The 19,118-nt window shown below is 50.5% G+C and overlaps 1 protein-coding gene across 3 annotated transcripts in view; it reads left to right on the forward strand.

Annotated features, from left to right (window-relative positions):
* The window catches only part of Atp11a (ATPase phospholipid transporting 11A), a 110,586-nt gene that overhangs the window by 58,142 nt on the left and 33,326 nt on the right, over nucleotides 1–19,118 (forward strand). For all 3 annotated transcript variants that reach the window (XM_060381381.1, XM_060381382.1, XM_060381383.1), the window contains exons 5-16: nucleotides 871–978; nucleotides 2,598–2,726; nucleotides 4,613–4,716; nucleotides 5,542–5,592; nucleotides 8,143–8,207; nucleotides 8,739–8,820; nucleotides 9,894–10,044; nucleotides 10,924–11,121; nucleotides 12,879–13,052; nucleotides 14,395–14,564; nucleotides 16,063–16,134; nucleotides 16,616–16,689. In XM_060381381.1, the coding sequence (XP_060237364.1) occupies nucleotides 871–978; nucleotides 2,598–2,726; nucleotides 4,613–4,716; nucleotides 5,542–5,592; nucleotides 8,143–8,207; nucleotides 8,739–8,820; nucleotides 9,894–10,044; nucleotides 10,924–11,121; nucleotides 12,879–13,052; nucleotides 14,395–14,564; nucleotides 16,063–16,134; nucleotides 16,616–16,689 (1,378 nt within the window). The remainder of the gene's footprint in view (nucleotides 1–870; nucleotides 979–2,597; nucleotides 2,727–4,612; nucleotides 4,717–5,541; nucleotides 5,593–8,142; nucleotides 8,208–8,738; nucleotides 8,821–9,893; nucleotides 10,045–10,923; nucleotides 11,122–12,878; nucleotides 13,053–14,394; nucleotides 14,565–16,062; nucleotides 16,135–16,615; nucleotides 16,690–19,118) is intronic.

Raw genomic sequence — 19,118 nt, forward strand, 5'->3', positions numbered from 1 at the left:
TCCCAGCACTCAGGACGCAGGAGCAGTAGGATCTCTGAACTTAAGGTCTGCTTAATCTAAATAGTGACTTCCAGACAAGCTGTGAATATGTAATGAGACTATCTTAGTTTTCTATTTCTGTGTTAAAACACCATGACCAAAAGCCACTTGGGGAGGAAAGAGTCTGTGGAGGCCATGGAGGCTGCTGCTTACTGCCTTTGCTCCTGGCTTGCCCAGTCTGCTTCTTAGGCAGCTCAGGACCAGCAGGTGTGGCCTCACCCACAGTGAGATGGCCTTCTACATCAATTACCAATCAAGAAATGCCCGGCAGGCTTGCCTGTAGGCCAGTCTTACAGAAGAACTTCCTCAATGATTCCAGCTTGTTAAGTTGGCAAAAACAAACAAACAAACAAACAAAAACATGAAGAGATCTTATCTAAAATAATAACTTGAAAAAAGAAATGAAGTTACTGCTGATTTATCTTTTATTTCTTACTTAGTAGTCATCTGGAAATGCAGGTTTTAAACCAATGGGCCTCTGTTTTCAGACCTATTAGGTCAGCTTCTGAAAGTCTTCCAGCGTGGTGGGTGTGGTTGGCAGATGCCACCTGTGCCCAGGGGCCTCAGGGCCACTACTCAAACTTTAGGTCACTGCAAAATCTCAGAGCCTGGCTCATCTTTTGACTGAGACATTTTCTGTAAAGAAATTTTTCTCAAGTGTTTGTATGGAAGATTAGTTACAAAGATTTTATCAGTTGTAACTAAAGCAGTTTAAATTTTGGCATGAGAATGCCTAGCTGTAAGCATCAGGGAGATGTGCGAGCACCCAGGCCAGACCATGCTTAGCCATAATTACTTTAACACACCTTCCCTCTGTCTCTCTGGTTTTAGGGTTATGAAGACTGGCTTCGCCACAAGGCAGACAACGCCATGAACCAGTGTCCCGTGCACTTCATTCAGCATGGCAAGCTGGTCCGGAAGCAGAGCCGGAAGCTGAGAGTAAGTAGCACACCCACGGCTGCCTGGTTCAGCAACATGGTTTTCACAGTCATTTGGAAAGTAACTCTTCAGAGCAGGCTTGGCCATCAACACACCTGTTATTGGGTGGGGATCTTGGTTTTGGTGTCATGATTAAATATTCTCTTTTTAAAATTGTTTTTGAATTTATTCTTCTCAGGGCTGGAGAGATGACTCAGTGGTTAAGAGCACTAGCTGCTCTCCCAGAGGTCCTGAGTTCAGTTCCCAGCAACCACGTGGTGGCTCACAGCCATCTCTAATGAGATCTGGTGCCCTCTTCTGGCCTGCAGGTGTACATGCAGACAGAACACTCACATGAAATGTATAAATCTTCTGTCATACATTACATCCCAATCACACTTTCCCCTCTCTTCCCAGCCCCACCCCCCCCCCAGGCCCCTCTCACCCAGATCCAATCCTCCTCTGTTTCCCCTCAGAAAAGGGCAAGCCTCCCAGGGATAGCAACCAAACATGGCATAATGATTGAGTATTCTTTGCCCAGCCCTGGAGCCCAAGAATTTGCTCCGGGGGTTTGTCTTAAATATTTCTAATGTAATGTAATGTTTCCATTTAAGCCCTCTGAGCTAATGGTCATTGTTTTAAGGTGTGAAGTTCAGGTCAAAAGCCCATTTGTGGCTGTCTACTCTGCTCCTGCATGGGGCTTCTTTTGCTTGTCTATTAGTGAAGTTTGTGTGTGTGCACGTGTGCATGCACTCTTGTGTGTGTTCTCTTCAACCCCACTGTGGTGACACACGGCACTACCTCAGCTTCCATGGTTGGGTGATTGGGTGTACTGCAGTCAGCTCCATCAGGACAGTCCTGTATTCTGTCTGCCCTTCTTACCCAGTTCTAGTAAGGCACTGTTTCGTCAGATCCGTCGGTCTGACACTGAACTAAGGTGTCCATTTGGGATGAGTAACTCTGCTCTGAGGCTCAGAAGCCACTGTGAGCATGGCCGTGTTATGTGGGGTGCTCTGGCCGCACAAGGACGACAGGGCTGGGCAGTCATCAGGGAGGGCCTGTCTGATGATGCGGGCTTCACGGTGGACAGAGGGCTCCCAGCTGTCAGAGAGATGCCACATTGCTGAAGAAATGATGGAGATACAGACACAAAGCTAGGTGACTGCTCTGCTTAGTGGTCACACAGGCCGACCTGCAGTTGAGCCGTCTGTCTTGGTGACCTGGTCATGGCAGCTCAGTGATGGGAGTGCTGAGAGCGCTTGAGAGTGAGATTGGAAAACACCAATCTGAATGGAGTCCCCCAAGGGACACTTTTCGTCTACCACTCCATCAAACCTGAGCTCCTTTTTGGGCTACAATAGCAATAGTCTCCTTAGAGAGGTTTGTCTGCATTTTCACTGCAGCATATTCTTTCCTGCTGTGTCCTGGAGCTGCCGTGGTCTGCAGGGGCCCACAGAGCTAAGAGAAGCCTTGCCCCAAAGAAATCCTCAGTGTGGGTCCTTCCTAGAATCGTGTCAGCATCCAAAGACACCATGGCAGGTTGTTAGCACATTCTGGATACAGCCGGAGTGTGAATTCCAGCCCAGGTGAGCTGTCTCACAAAGATGGCCTCTTGGTGACTATTCTCCTGTGTTTTGCAGGTTGGGGACATTGTCATGGTGAAGGAAGATGAGACCTTTCCCTGTGACCTGATCTTTCTCTCCAGCAACCGGCCGGATGGGACGTGCCACGTCACCACAGCCAGCTTAGATGGAGAGTCGAGCCATAAAGTAACGTGCCTGGATTTGGGTGCAGCTCAGGGTGTTAGCCAGACTGTGGTCACGGAGCTCACTGAGTGTCATGCTCTCTAACCTTTCCCTAACTTTTGATCTTTCCTGTGTTCCTCTCTCCTTTCCTCCTTTAACGTTTGTGACAGCCACCGTCTGAGGCGGGCACTCACATGCCATTACCCAATGAGAAACTTAAGCAGAGTGTTAGAATATTAATGTTTTCACTTTCGTAGCACATGCATGTCTTTCCTAGTCAAGAGTTGTTGGAAGACAATCAGAACTTTACAGACCGTTTCTGTCATTTCAGTGTCTTGTTAAACTGTCTTAAGAAAGCTTTTGGAACTAGAATTAATTGGGTGAACTCCATATGGAATTCCACATTGGGCTTAACAACTTTGACAATCAGGAGAGGAAAAAAACATATAGTACTGTTAATTTCCAGGTTTGTTCTTTAACTTAGAAACCTGAAGGAGGGACTTCTGTGAGATTATGAAAGCTAACATACCGAAACCAAGTGGTGCTTCTGAGCGTCTAGGAGCAGCAGAACAGCATCGACCTCTAGGACTCTAAAACAGTGTGCAAACGACTTGCCTGGGTGTGGATGCCCCAGGCTGTGAGACGAGGGGTCCTTCACGGTGCTGTTCTGTAAAGACCTGCGGGTGGTTCCATAAAATCTAGATAATACATCCCGGGAGATTCAGCATCGTTCTTTAAGAACGGATACGTCACAGTCCTTTGGGACTCAGACACAGTGGCCCGGTAACTGGACGGTTCTGAGGCCCAGGGGCTTCACTGGGCGATGCAGCCCGGTAGCAGCAGTCGGTCTGGACATGCCAGAGTCACTGCTGCACGCTGGCCTCCAGGGTGTTGGTGCGACGTTCTTCACTGTGTTCCCAGTTCTGTACATTTGGTTTGGCTCTGGGCTCTGGGGTTACCTGGAACCCTTTCCTTGCAAGAGTGGATTGTGGGAAGACCTCTGCCGACCTCGGGGAGTCTCTGGACTTTGTGCATCCCTGAAAGGCTGTCATACCCACAATTAGGAACCTCCTCCGAATCCTCACAGCAGAGCACATACTTGAATGACACGAATGGTAACGTGGCCATCACCTGCTCACTTGCTCCAAGTCATGCCACTCACCTCAGAGCTTAGTATTAGAAACATAAGCAGAAACTCAGGGGTCCCCTTCCTCCTGACTAGCCCCTGCCGCATGTCTCATCTCCTCTCTCCTCCCTGGATAAAGGAAATAAAACCCCATCTTCACCTCCAGGGTCCCACAGGTGCTAGCTAGGCCGTGTGGCCCTGGACAGCAGCACAGTGCCAGCTGGCATCTACTTAGTTCTTGGGCCTCCTTTTTAGACTTGCCACCCTGAGACCTAAAAGGGTGGCTTAGCAGCAGTGGCCTAGCAGCCTTCTGAGGGTTTTGATGCATACTTAGTTCAGATTTAAGGGGCTGTCTGGCCCAGCCATCTCAACAGCTGCACAGAGCAAGGACAGGAGGACATTTGGTATCTGAATTTGGAAAATGAGACCAACTGATGTTAATGGCATCTTCTTAGAACTTTAGTACTTTGCCTAAAAGAAGAGGAGCACTAGTGATTAATAAGCCTTACCAGTGCAGGTACATCAACTATGAGGTCTAAAGACGTCCCAGACTGGCCCTTTGTCCTGCTGATTTTAAGCTAAGGATGCTGTGTAAGCACGGAGAGTCAGAGTTCTTGTCGCCCAACAAGAAAAGCAATAGCACAGTCTCATCTTTTAATGACCTTTTGCACCTAGACTCACAGAAGAACTTACAGGGTGTACATGAAGACCAGATTCTGGGGTGGGTCCCAGAAACCAGGTGGAGCGAGGCTTGGGTGTAGCTCGTGCTCTTTCTCCTCTGCAGACTCACTACGCAGTTCAGGACACCAAGGGCTTCCACACAGAGGAGGACGTTGACGGGTTGCACGCCACCATCGAGTGTGAACAGCCGCAGCCCGACCTCTACAAGTAAGCAGAGAGGCCCGGAGCGGCTGGGTGCGCTGCTGCAAAGGCCTGGCCAGGAGCGGCTGGGTGCGCTGCTGCAAAGGCCCGGCCAGGAGCGGCTGGGTGCGCTGCTGCAAAGGCCTGGCCAGGAGCGGCTGGGTGCGCTGCTGCAAAGGCCCGGCCAGGAGCGGCTGGGTGCGCTGCTGCAAAGGCCCGGCCAGGAGCGGCTGGGTGCGCTGCTGCAAAGGCCCGGCCAGGAGCGGCTGGGTGCGCTGCTGCAAAGGCCCGGCCAGGAGCGGCTGGGTGCGCTGCTGCAAAGGCCTGGCCAGGAGCGGCTGGGTGCGCTGCTGCAAAGGCCTGGCCAGGAGCGGCTGGGTGCGCTGCTGCAAAGGCCTGGCCAGGAGCGACTGGGTGCGCTGCTGCAAAGGACTGGCCAGGAGCGGCTGGGTGCGCTGCTGCAAAGGCCTGGCCAGGAGTGGCTGGGTGCGCTGCTGCAAAGGACTGGCCAGGAGCGGCTGGGTGCGCTGCTGCAAAGGCCTGGCCAGGAGCGGCTGGGTGCGCTGCTGCAAAGGTCGCCTTCTGTTGCTGTAGACCAGCACCACTCAGACCTGTAGCTTCTCCACAGAAGGAAGCCTCAGTGTCCCTTATGTGGAGGAAGTGATTTACAGCTGCGGGTTAAGAAATGTGTAAGCCGGGGGTGACGAAGCACGGAGAGAAAGATGAGAAGGAATGAAGGGTTGAGTGGCTGAGCCCCACGGGTTGTGCTGCACACTAGGATGAGCTAACTGGGGTGCAGACCTATGGCCCCACTGGTGCTGTGAGTAATGACGTGACCTTTTCTGTTGCCAGGTTTGTGGGGCGCATCAATGTTTACAATGACCGGAACGACCCTGTGGTGAGGTGAGTCTTCTTGGGACTCCAGGCCTTTATCCTGTTTGTTGTTGCATTGCAAGCCCATTCTTTGATGGGTTCTGTCATGCTGCTTGGTTTGGAAGGCAGAGCCCTGCCTCAGAAGCACACTCCACTCTCCTATGTTGACTCTGGGGCTTTGTCTGTGTGTTAATGCAGTGAGGATCCTGCGACCCTCACCTGATGGTGGTAGCCAGCCTGTCCAGCTGGGCCAGCTCAGACGCTCACAGAATGGTTCTTAATGGGGCCAGGGCCCAAATCAGCTGTGGGAGGCACCTTCCCATGCTGTGAAGTCAGAAGTCTCGGACACAAAGGCCTGTCTGAGAGTAGATTCTCCTGCCTGTGGCCATGACTGGGTTGGGATGCTCAGGGTTTCTTCCAGGCCCAACTCGGACGAGGCAGTGTGTGTATGCTGGGGCCTCTTGTGCCATCAGCACTGCCGCAGAGCCTGCAGTCACGATGTGCTGAGAGGGAGCAGCCATCAGCAGCACTGATGAGCCTGAGAGCCAGCCTAGTGTGGGCCCTGGGAACCACCTCACATGTCCCCATCTGATCACCACTTGCTGCCATGACACCACAGATGTCCATTAGAGCTGTGTGCCTCAGCCTCTGTTGTATCTGGTGTGTTTGATGAGGCAGTGTTTGGGTTTATTGCTTAGGAAATTGGCTTTCGGTAGGTTTTGAAGTTGATCTGTTCCTGCAATTTATTGATACCCTGGTGTCATTGTATGCTAAAGGAGACATTTGCCGGGAAGCAGGGGCAGACTTCTTAGGGGAGAAGTACCGCGGAATAGAGTTGCTGAGTATTTGTATCTGGCCTGTCTCCCAGGGGACTCAAGAAACCACTGCTTTATGGGAGGAGCCTGTGTCCTTAGCTCGTGTTGTTAGTGGTTATTTCGTTTGTTTATATTACTTATTTTTAGACCTTATCTTGCTATTGGCTAGAAAGGCATGAACACCTGATTCTCCAGCCTCAGCCTTCTGAGCATTGGGTCACAATCTGGTGCCACCATTCCAGCTCTTATCCTGCTTTTGTGGTAATCATCCACCAGCAGGTTAGTAAGGCATTAACTTGTAGAAGGCATTTGTTTTCAAAGAAATTGCTTTGGAGACTAGACTGTGGAGAGCTGATTTGTTTTGGATGAAAAAAACAAATGCAGTGTTTTCTCATTGCCCGTCTATGAAGCTGAGGGTGCACGTACTGTGGACATGGACACTGAGGTGACACTATGGCCCCAAGCTGGGGACCATGGTCCTAATGCTCTTTGTATTTTGATACTAGCTTTAGCTTAGCCTTTCAATACCAAGACTGTTCAGCTTGTCATTTAGATTTTTAAGATGTTTATAAATATTAGACATAATATGAACCAGAGGAAAATGTTTGCTTTTATCAGTCGTCCACCCAAATTTCCAGTCCACACAATTATATTTGTTCTTCCGTCTGCCCACACTAGAAGCAGAGTATTTTGTCAAGTAAGTTATTTTTAGAGCTCTCAGAGACCCATTTAAGGTGAGGCCATTTGTTTTCATTAACGCTTGTGACATGAATTATTGTAAGCAACTTGCTAACAGAAGCTGACAGCCCTGTACAGCTGGGGGAACTGTGTTGTCAGTGGCTGTCAGACCGAAGGAGTCAACAGCTGCCTGCGGACTGCCCCATGAGGTGCCCGAGCAGCTCGCAGCTTTCCTCCCTGGCCTCCTGCAGGGTGCAATCTGAACTATGTTGGCTAGGCACACTGGCCCTGTGTGCTTTCTTATCTGTCCAAAAGGCAGCTGAGTAAGCGCGTGAATTAAAGGCAGATGGGCTCCTTTCTGACACTCTATGGTCATTGGGATGCTGGCAGCAGTAGAATTTGCATGGTTAGTCTGCTGCTTCCAGTTTTCCTTCACTGCTTGGAGGGGGCTTCCAGCCAGCCACTGCCTGTAAATAACCTCCGCACGCTGAGATTATTCCAGTACTGAGGCCCAGCCCCAGGCTCCCTTCGCCCTCGAAAATCCGCCTATACCGGCTAGGCGTCTCCACGTTCTGAAACAGCTGAAGAATGAGGGAACCTCAAAGTAATTTTAGCCTTTTCAGACCGTGCTGGGGTCCTCTAGCGAAACCATCCTCACACTGGAGGATGTTGGGAGGGGACTGCTGGCCCTGCCTTCGGGTCTCTTTTAGAGGAGGGCTAAGTGACATTTCTGATGTCCCTCGGTGTTGCAGGTGGCACAGATAGGGACCGCTGAGAACTCTGCCTGTGGCCTCTGGTGGGAATGAAACACTCAAGCTGCTGCTTATGTGAGAGTGGGATGTCCTACTTCCTTGAGGCCTCTCTCCGGCCCCTCTGAGTGACAAGGCCAGGAAGACAGAGGACTAGATAGCCCAGTGGCGCTGTCGCTGTCTCTACCTCAGAGAAGCCCAGGGCTTGTGCAGATGGACTTTGGAAATCTCAGTATGAGCAAGTGTGCTTATGGCGCTTCCCCTTAGCACGACTGAGGTGGTTTTCACCTTGGATCCCAGTATTATGTCACACCACTTCCGGTCTTCTTGTCTTCCAGGCCGTTAGGATCAGAAAACCTGCTTCTCCGAGGAGCCACACTCAAAAACACCGAGAAGATCTTTGGTAAATATCTTAATTTGCAAACCACTGGTAATCATTTCTAAAATCAGACACAGTAAGCAAACAACACTCCTCTGCAGCACCCCAAGATACCTTAAAGAACTACAGACTTGGTGCAGTGGCGACTTTTGCAAAGAGATAAGTGTTGTTGTGTAACCTGAACCCTCAGAGCCATGACAGTGAAGGCTTCGTCTTGCTCAGTAAGGACCTTAGCTCACAGCTCAGAAACACAAAGCTGTGTCTAAGAAGATGCTCACAAAGCACCATAGTGCTTTGCATTGCTTTTGGTACCTCCCATTGATAGTGTGCTAAGTCCTGTTTGAATGTACTGAAATAACTTTTAAGATACACACTGTGCCCTGCTGCCATATTAACATTTGGACTCAGGAATTTAAAGTGCAGAGTAGAGCCTATGCAGGGACAGTCCTTAGTGCGAAGAATGCAGCTGTACGACTCGGGAAGCTGGACTTGTGGCCTGTTTGTCTGTGCATCCTCTCTCCAGAGCGTGGAAATCACAGACTCTTCTGCTTCCAGGTGTGGCTATCTACACAGGCATGGAGACCAAGATGGCCCTGAACTATCAGTCCAAGTCCCAAAAGAGATCTGCTGTGGAAAAGTAAGTCCACACCCCTGCTGCTCCTTTCCAGTCATCGCTGGCCCTGTAGCTGCTACAATGTTCTCAGGGCCCACAGTGCCCTTGGGAGCCCACTCCTCCAGGGACTGGGGCTGCTGACTGCAGAGACCATTGCTCTAGAGACTTGCTTTCTTTCCTCCTGGTAAGAGAAACAGCCACACCTTCCTATTCCTGCTAACACGCTACCTGTAAGTCATTCCCAGCACTCTCATTCCTTGCTTAGTCAAGATAGCCACATCCCCACCCACTGATCCACTGAACCTAAGAACGGGGGTAATACTCAGCCCCTTTGACTGGGGACTTGGAAGGAGTGTGTTCTGATGTGGTTTTACTGAGCCCATTGTGAGCAGAGTGAGCATTTTCCATTAGACAACTGTCAGGATGGCAGTTAGACTTGTGAGAAGTGGAGGCTGAGGTTTTGTCATCACTGCCCCTTGTCAGAGTTGTCCCGCCTTATGTCACAGAGTAAAGCACCAGGAGCTAGTTAGCTACCATGTCAGGATGCTGGCAGGTGACCTAGGGATGTGTCCCTGGGCCTGCCTGCACTGGGTGAAGTGTGAGAAGGGCTTTCCCCAGTCAGAATGCTCTGCTTGCTGAAGTCTGTTTGTGATACAGGGGCTTCAGAAGCAGACCTCAGAAAGAGAGCCTCCCCCGGGTCTGCCTCACCTTGATCAGCACGGGCATTTTCCAGCCTCGGCCACTTCTCTGGGTACACGCTTACTCTCACTCTAGAGAGGTAATCACTGACTTCTTTGGTGGGGCCTGACAGTGGATGGTGCCAGCTCTGGCTGTTCCTGTTCTGGAAGCAGGAGAATTCCCATGGTACAGAGAGGCTTGCCAGGCACACGGCAATGTGCAGCTTTCCCTCCCTTCCCATGGCTCTGCTCCTATATCCTGAGCATTGCAACGGCAGCCTGTGAACGTGCTGAATTTTCATCTCACTGGCTCAGACTGGACACTGCCTTCGGGGGCATTGCCGAATGTCCTGCACTGTCTGTCCCTCTGGTGAGGAAGGATAGGGAGCAGCCTCTGAAGGCTGGGCTGTTTCACCCTAGGTCAATGAACGCATTCCTGATCGTGTACCTCTGCATCCTGGTGAGCAAGGCCCTGATCAACACGGTGCTCAAGTATGTGTGGCAGAGCGAGCCCTTCCGAGACGAGCCATGGTACAACCAGAAGACAGAGTCAGAGCGCCAGAGGAATCTGGTATGAAGGCACAGTCTTTGTGTGAAGGAGGTGACCCTTAGGCCACGATCACAAAAAAAGATGGTGTCAGAAAACTAGAGAGGTGAACTTGCCACAGGCAGGATGGAGCCTTATCAGAGTTTAGGACAGGTGCCCCCATGGGCACCTGTTGTGGGCAGGTGTGAGCTGCCTGCTCTCCTGATACTAGAACATACAAGTTTGGAAAGTGTGTCTTCCCACAGGAAATGTATAAGGACCAAAATAATTTTGTTGTTTCCAAAGTTCAGCACACCACCACTAAGATAAATATGTCTTTTTGTGGTCACTAGGTGAGCACAGACTCTGACCTCAGAGCAGGGCCATATGCAAGCATAGGCCTCTGCACACTGAGGACACATCAGTGCCATGCGCTAAGATAGCCAGTGCAAGCACAGACCTCACGTGCGGCTGTGCTTCAACTGTCAGGTTGCCTCTCCCTCATAGCTTTAAAGATAGGAATAACCTATACAGAAAAGTCATTCTGAGCTGAGTGTGGTGTTGTGTGCCTGTAATCCCAGAACAAGGCTGAGACGAGGGCTGTGCGTTTGAAGTCAAAGTCACTGTATTGCAAGATCCCATCTCTTCATAAGTTCAGTGAGTGTTAGTTACCGAGGGACATCATGAATACTCAACAGTTGCATTCCCATTGGGCCCTACTTAACATGGCACCTTCTTATCCCTGATAGTATGGCTCCTGTTCCTGTCCCTCTCCACCTCTCCACCAGTATTCAATTCCTGTTCTTAGCAAGATGTGACAGGCAAGGGGCTGCAAGGTTCCAAGTCGGTCTTTGTCTCTGGCTGGGGTGATAGATGACCTCTGCATGCAACCTTCAGCCTCCTTAATGCAGTCAATGCTCTCAGTTTCTCAGGGCCTTCACTGACTTCCTGGCCTTCATGGTCCTCTTCAATTACATCATCCCGGTGTCCATGTATGTCACAGTGGAGATGCAGAAGTTCCTTGGCTCCTACTTCATCACGTGGGATGAAGACATGTTTGATGAGGAAATGGGAGAAGGACCACTGGTCAACACATCTGATCTAAATGAGGAGCTGGGACAGGTCAGTGTCTCTGGAGATTGCATGGTTTCTCAGCCCTGTGTCACTCCGCTGTGTCCTAGCACTCTGGGTTCTCTTTGATAAGTGAGAATTTGTCCAGGTCATGCACTCTGTGTGTACGTATGCTGCAGTGGGTGAAAGTCAGGAGTATGGGCACCAGTGGGAATGCATCGCACTTACTCTGTTTTTCTCCCTGAATGTATATTTTTGAACTTGATTTGCATAATAATAGTCAGTGCTTTGCTTTTTTTTTTTTTTTTTTTTTTTTTTTTCCCCTCCAGCTTTATAATGTGGAAAATCGATTGCATTAGCTGATTTAATTTCTGGGCCTTACAGTTGAAGAGGGTGGCACCTAGTGAGGCCACTGTCCCAGCCCTTGCTTTCAGGAATTGCTTCTACCTTTGTATATGGCATTTAGCCTCACAGCGAACTATGAGAAAATAGCAAGCTAGGGCACTTTTCTGGGGTGGTGCGTTGCAGAGTTGATGGATGTGTGGTCTGCAGAACCATAGTTCCTTTAGCTTAGGAAAGGTCCATCTTTCCAGACTGTGCAGAATGGGGTGACAGGTGTGAGGCAGTGAGCACAGCATCTGGTGCAGCTGTCCAAGGACCTCACCTTGTGAGGACAGGGCTGATGCACACTGTAGCTGTTGCTCTCTGCTGTATGAGGCCACCAGGGCCCACAGAATAAGACAAGGTTGATGTGTGGCCACGTTTGCTGACTGCAGACCTCAGTGTTGCTACAGAGAAAATGATACCCAGAAAGGCCAGTTCTTTCCATCTCGCCCGGCCTCAAGGGGAGCCCCTGACCTTTTCCAGCCTTATGTCACAGGAAGGGCCATTTGCCAAATGATAATTCATTAAATTAATAACCCATGTTGAACTGAACACTGCAGGCCTGCCCTGTGGTTGCCTAGCAATACAATGTAAACAGTCTTTACACTGACAGACACATGTCCTCCACCTTCCTTGGGGAAAGCGTTTGTTACTGAAGAGGACACTGTTTGTTGAGGCTCCAGCTTTCTGATGCATTCGTCTAGGCCATTTCATGCTACAGCTCCGTGTAATGCATGGCCTGTTTGAGTCTCCCTTAGAAGTCAGTCAGGAAGTATTTGGTAAGAAGAGTGTCAAGGATGCTCTGGGGCAGGAAGGCGCCCAACACAGAATTTGACTCTGTGTCCTGAACAAGGCAGGCCCAGGCTGTGTTCCATGAACTGGGCCACTGAGGTCAGGACCAGCTGGTGAATACACAAAGCAGTGGCTTCCCCTGGCTGCCCAGGCGTGTGAGTGAGCATGCCTGTCAGTTTACACGGCAGAGCAAGACAGCAGTTCCATGTGTGAAACATGAACTGTCCACCACCAGTGTCTGTGTCTGAAGCAGAAGTGACTGCTTCCCAAGTCAGCCTCATGCAGGTGCTTCACGTGCTTTCCTGTGATGTCAGCACTCATCCATGTTCCGTGGAGAAGGACCTGAAGCTTAAAGGCTTCCCAGGTGTGTGAGGAGTCAGGTGTGGAGCCTCTGCTGTCATGGAAGATACATTGTCCCTGACTGTAGTCCCTGCTGTTTCCTATCAGTCTCCCGTGTGAAGAGGCTGGGGCCTTTTCCCACCAAATTGCACCTGTCTGGATGATGGAGGTGCCATGGGCGCCCACACATCCCGCTGGATCTGTCCGGACAGACTCCCACAGGGATGGTGATAGGCTTGGGCTGAGGTGTGTCCCCGGCCCGAGTGAAGCTTACCCTGAGTGTGCACCCTCAGGTGGAGTACATCTTCACAGACAAGACGGGCACACTCACAGAGAACAACATGGCCTTCAAGGAGTGCTGCATCGGGGGCCACGTCTACACACCCCACGTCGTCTGCAATGGGCAGGTCCTTCCGGACTCCTCTGGCATCGACATGATCGACTCGTCCCCCGACGTCAGCGGAAGGGTACGTTACAGCTCCTCAGGCTAGAGGGCACGCCTGCCGCGTGGTCCAGGATGCAAGGAGGTGGGCACTTCACTCAGTGAGGTTGTGGAATCCACTGTGGTGCTGTGTCTCCTTCCAAGGAGCAGGAGGTCTTGACAGTGATTCCTTTGCTAGAATTGACCTGGAAAGCAAAAACAAAACAAATAAACAAGCAAACAAAAAAATATAGGGCAAGTGGTCCAGGCAGCATGCTAAGTGTAGTGTGGACATACACAGCTTTGTATGAGTACAAAGCTGCATGTGCATGCAGATGTGTCCCCACACACACAGGCTCACCTAGACATACATATGTATTTACATGTACACAGATACCGTGTATGCATATGCTACACTTTACACACACACACACACACACACACACGTGCTCTGGCCTTGGGTCTTAGGATCTTTGGTCAGGGTTCAATTTCCAGCACCAGTTGTGTAGAGACTAAGGGCTATATCGTGACTACAGAACCTGAGAGGTCCACTGAGAGCTAGAAGTCGCCTGTTAACGACTGATGAGCTATGCACAGTCAGGTCACTGGCTCCTTCAACATGAGCTCCAGTTCATACCATTTTCTCACAAAGAGGAAGGAGTAGATGCCCTATGGCCATCCTGAGACCTGCTGTAGCAAGGTCACATCCTCCTGTTCCCACCCAACTCCCACTGATCACATTGGGTGCCTGGGAAGCCTCCCATTGGCCACTGTGCTGCCCAGCTACGCAGGACCTCAGAATCTTCAAACTGACTGCAGGCTGCAGCCAGCACTGAGGAAGCTGAGCCCAGATCTGGGTCAGCTACTGTGACCTCATGCACATTAATGGGGCAGCAGCAGGGGGCTCCCGGCTTCTTTGAGTGCCATGTTATGATTGAGCTTGGGCTGCAGGCACACAGCTGGGGGTTAAGTCATGTAGAGTGCAGCGCCCTTTGCTGGTAGCAGACTGCAAAGCCATTGCCGCGCAACAGTAGGGAGTTCAGGAGTGAGCGTGCCAAATGCTTACGTGACCCATTTTCCCCACCGTGACATGACCATTCCTGAGTGTGCTCATAGCCACTCCTTGCTTGTTCCTAGGAGTGTCACTATGAGCGAAACTCCGTCCTTCGCTCAGTCTTCACTGCCTATTAATACTTACATGAGTTGCCATGGTAACTTTAGAGCAGGAAGGCGTTGTCACATGTGCTTCTCCTTTGTAACCGTTGAGACAAGCAAATAACAGTTCACCCCCAGGAAGTCTTAGCCTCTGCTTTGTGGCCTGTCCAGTCTGTGTGTTGTTCACATTCTCGCCATTGTGGGCAGAGGTGTGAGTGTCCCTGTCTCCACAGGAACGGGAGGAGCTGTTTTTCAGGGCTATCTGCCTGTGCCACACCGTTCAGGTGAAGGATGATGACTGTGGGGATGATGTTGATGGTCCTCGGAAATCTCCAGACTCCAAGTCCTGTGTGTACATATCTTCCTCTCCCGACGAGGTCGCCCTGGTTGAGGGCGTACAGCGGTGAGTCAGGCCACTGGGCCCAGGTCTAGAGAGCTGGGGTGACGGCTAAGCCAGCTCATGAGCCATCCTGGAAAGCCCTGTTTTGTTCCCTCATCCCTTGCACCCTCTGTAGAGGTGGCTATCGCTAACAAATTCCTGTGTCCTCCAGAGACTGCGAGGAAGGTGGGAGAATAGTTTTGTGCCTCTCACCTCTGAGAGTGGTGCTGTGTTGTGACTAAGCAAATCTGCTTTTCCTGTACAGTTTGGGTAGTGGCAGAATGTGTGAATGATGTTGCCTTCACTAGGTGTCAAAGGCACCACACACTCACACACCCTTTGAGGCTAGGTCTGGAAGCATTTATAGCAGTGATTCTCAATCTGTGAGTCTTGACTCCTTGGTGGTTACATATCAAATATCCTGTATGTCAGATATTTTTATGATTTTTAACAGTAGCAAAATTTCGAAGTTGCAACAAAAATAACGTTAGGTTGGAGGTCACCACATCATGAGGAACTGTATGAAAGGGTTGTAGCAGTAGGAGGGTTGAAAACCGCTGGCTTATATGTAGAGTGAAGCTCTGGCTGCTGCAGATAGTTGAAGTCAGGTCAGGCTGTCCCGCCGTCCCTGCAGCTCTCTCTTTCCAGGTGTCTTTCTCTCAGCTGAGGCCAGCTCCCACTGGAGTGGCCACCAGCACCCACACTCCTAGCACCTGCCTGCTATGACAGCTGGTGCTAGATTGTGTGGTGTATTCTGTCCCATCTTTTGGTTAGCTGCTCAGGATCACAACCTCTTCACTGCCCTGACAGGTGCCCGTGGCGGGAGGTGTTGCTCTCTGCAGCAGAGGGAGGGTGGGTAGCATCACTGGCAATAGCCACCACGGGCCCGTGTCCTGTCAGATAACTAGGTTGTCTGAGGGCAGGCTGTCTTCACTGCATAAAACAGAAATAAAGCAAACCCAGAATGTATTTCTCACAGTTGGAAGCTAGGAGGCCAAGGTCAAGGTCCTAACATCTCGAGGGTTTCTTGACTCTTCCCTAAAATGGTGGCAGCATGGAGAGAGGACAAGAGGGCAGAATTGCCATGTGTTAGGAGCCATTTTAATCATGAGGGCAAAGTCTTCCTGGACAACCGCCCTTGGCACTTGCAGTTTGGTTCAGTTTCCAACTGGGGGACCAAAATGACTGTTTGGTGACTCTTCACACTGGTGAATAGCCTCTGAGGGTCCTCATTCTACTGAAGCCCACTAATCAGTTACTGAAGTGTGCTTAGAAGTAAGGAATGCATCCAGACACCTGGTGCTGATCCTCCACCAGCTACTAGCACCCACAGAGTGCACCTGGTCACTGTAGGAGCACACACTTCAGGGTGGTAAATGAGTCAGGATCCCGTGTGCTGGCTTTATAATGCCCTGAACACCTGTCTTACTGCAAGAAAGGCACCTGGGTGTAAAATGAAGGCTCCGTGGAGCATGCCTGTCTGGACTCCAGATAAGCACTGGGTTTGCTTTCTCTATCGCAGGCTCGGTTTCACATACCTGAGACTGAAGGACAATTACATGGAAATCCTTAACCGGGAGAATGACGTGGAGAGGTGAGGAGCTGTCCGCCTAAGCTTGTGTCCCTGGAAAAGAATTAAGTCCCATGCTTTGAAGTGAGGCGCCTAGGGCCTGTGTGAGAGGCTGGTCTGCACACCACAGTGCTTCAGAGGCCCCATCAGCATTGGCCCGGCACTCAATGGCACCCCCAGCTCCAGAGCCCCCACGGGTCTCCCTGAGAGGTTCTCAGACTTGGCATGAGAGCTGCATGCTCCGAATGAGGCGTAGGTGTTACGACTCTCCTGGGAGGAGTCAGAGCCGGGCTGACCCATCACCACTCTAAGCACTAGTCCCAACACAGGCTGGAGCTGGGCATTCTGGGAGGTCCTGAACATCCCCCGGGGCATCCACGCAGTACAGGCAGGGCACAAGGAGAGGTGAAAATGTCCCCTCCTGCTGTGGCAATCATCTGGCAATCACTCCGACTCGGCACCCACTTGGCAGCCTCGAGTAGCATGCCCCGCTTTTGTGTTTCAGATTTGAACTGCTAGAAGTCCTGAGCTTTGACTCTGTGCGGAGAAGAATGAGTGTGATAGTGAAATCCGCTACAGGTAAGACTTACCTGACATTGCACTGGGGGGGGGGGCTTCTCTTGGATCTTTGAGGGCTTAGGCCATAAGAACTATTTATTCCACTTTCATGTCTGTGCATGCAGGTGCGTGTGTATGTGTGTGTACGTGTACATTCATGTGTTTGTGTGTAGGCCAAAGGACAGCCTCTGGTGTCCTTCCTCCTCAGGCATTGGGCTAGACTGACTAGCCAGCAAAACCTAGAAATCCTCCTGGCCTGTCTCCCTGGCCCGCCCTGAGATTGCAAATGAATGCTACTGTGCCAAGCTTTTTTTTTACCTGGGTTCTGAGATTTGAACCCAGGTCTTCATTCTTCCAGATCCTTTACCACCCAAGCTTTTTTCCCCCTCTTCCTTTATTCTGCTTTTAAAGGCATAGGTAAACTCTTCTATTAATAGCAACTTTGGAAAGAAATGAGTACTGGGCTAAGCCTCCTGCAGACAATCATTATCATCCAAGAACATCCTGCTACTCTGCTCCGCACGCATCTAAAACACAGCACATGTTTTAACTGTATTTAAGGACACATAGTATGAGTTTGCAGGTATTTCTGTACTAGAGTTTAGGATGCCAACCCATTACCCAGGTTTCTCAGGTAACAGTGGATCTTTATTTGGGAGCTGCACATACTGGTTTATGGTTAGTGTGGGGTACTGAAGGAGTGGGTGCAGTGGGACCCCTTGAGCAGGTGATTCTGGTTGTCCTTGGCATGTGCTCTCTATGTAAGTTGGCCCTTGCCTCCTCCCTACCATGTAGCTCTGGGGCGGTTCCTTCAGCATCAGCATCCTGTGTAAAAGGCCTTAAAATTAGTCCTCGTCATTCTCTCCAGAGGAAACCCCACAGAAGCAGACATGTGCCTCATCTCTCCCCGTCCTCACACTGGACCTCTTGCTCCTCAGCACTCACAGGTCTCCCCTTACAGCCACGTAGCCCTGGAGTCAGAGACTCAGTAACCGCTGGTCTCCTGGCTTCGACCAGCACGAACTGTGTGGGTCCCCAGGCTGCATCTTCTGGTCCTGACTTTGCCTCCCATCTCCTTGCTGCCCAGAGTCTTTCTGCCCAGCTGTGTTTCCCCTTCCTGGATTATGGTGTGAAGTGGCAGCCCCATCCCCAAATGCCTTCCTGGATACCCCCAGTCATCCACAGCATCCACATTGGAGCTGCCTAGTGTTTTTCCTGCCTAGTGTGGACTGTCCATCCTGGAGGCCCCATCACCTTCTGCACCTCAGGAACAACAGTCATGCCTCTGGTGCCAGTGTCTTCCCTACTTACACACCTCAGCATTAATACTTCCCACAGTTTAGAAATAGAACAGGTAGGTGCCTGTCAAATAGCTGTGCCTTGGGAAGTGATTCCAGGCCTCAGCCCAGAAGTGTGCCTCTCTTTCCTTCCATCCCGAACAGCTGACTAAACCACCAGACAGTTGAAAGTCACCACCAGCCTCTTGAGGCCTCTGGATGTAGTCTCCTCAATGTTAGAGGCACAGGAGCCTGTCTCTACAAGGAATCTACTTATCCACTTTCCTGGGAACATAAACCATGCCATGGCCTTTCTACAGCCTTACGGCCATTGGGACACACAGTGGTGCTTTTTTTTTTTTAATTATTATTATTATTATTATTATTATTATTATTATTATTATTATTATTTTTGGTTTTTTGAGACAGTGTTTCTCCATATAGCCCTGTCTATCCTGGGACTCACTCTGAAGACCAGGCTGGTCTCAAACTTAAGGATACACCTGTTTCTGACTACTGGGATTCAAGACATATGCCACCACACACGGCTTACTGGGATGCTGCTATAACTACACCCAGACACTGTATCATGGCAAGCCTGAAACTGCATTATTGCTGAGCAGTGTGACTGAGTGTGGGGCCTCAGACTATGTTTTTTGTCAGAGTAGGGCAGCTCAGGGTCAGACTTGAGACTGATTGTAGATCATCTAGGCTGAGCAAGTTCCCTCAGAGCTGGTTTTTCAATGCTTTGGCTACTTCCTTGCTGTCTGTTAATGTCTTACCCAGAGGGAGAACATTCTTTTATGTTGAGAAAAGGAGCACATATAGCCAGCACAAAGGGTGCTTAGAGCTCTAAGGACAAGACTAGAGATGTGGTGGAAGATAGACTTTCCCATGACACTTTGTGATACAAAGGGCAGCCTGTCCACGGAAGACTCACTTTCAGGAGGAATTACACGTTCACCTTCTGGTATTTCATGAAGCTTAAACACGCCTTTTAGGTCAGCAGCACTCTTTGTTCCATGATGCTCATCCTTCCTAATCAAGCCCTATGCCAGGAGGTATTTTGCTTCTCACAGGGAGTTTGAGCACCCAGAGCCCTCATTGTTCCTGACTCTTCAGTAAGACGAGAGCTCTCGGTTGCAGGACTGAAACGAGGCTCTGGCATGTTCC

Source organism: Meriones unguiculatus, chromosome 4 (assembly GCF_030254825.1).
Source record: "Meriones unguiculatus strain TT.TT164.6M chromosome 4, Bangor_MerUng_6.1, whole genome shotgun sequence".
NCBI classification, from domain to species: domain Eukaryota; kingdom Metazoa; phylum Chordata; class Mammalia; order Rodentia; family Muridae; genus Meriones; species Meriones unguiculatus.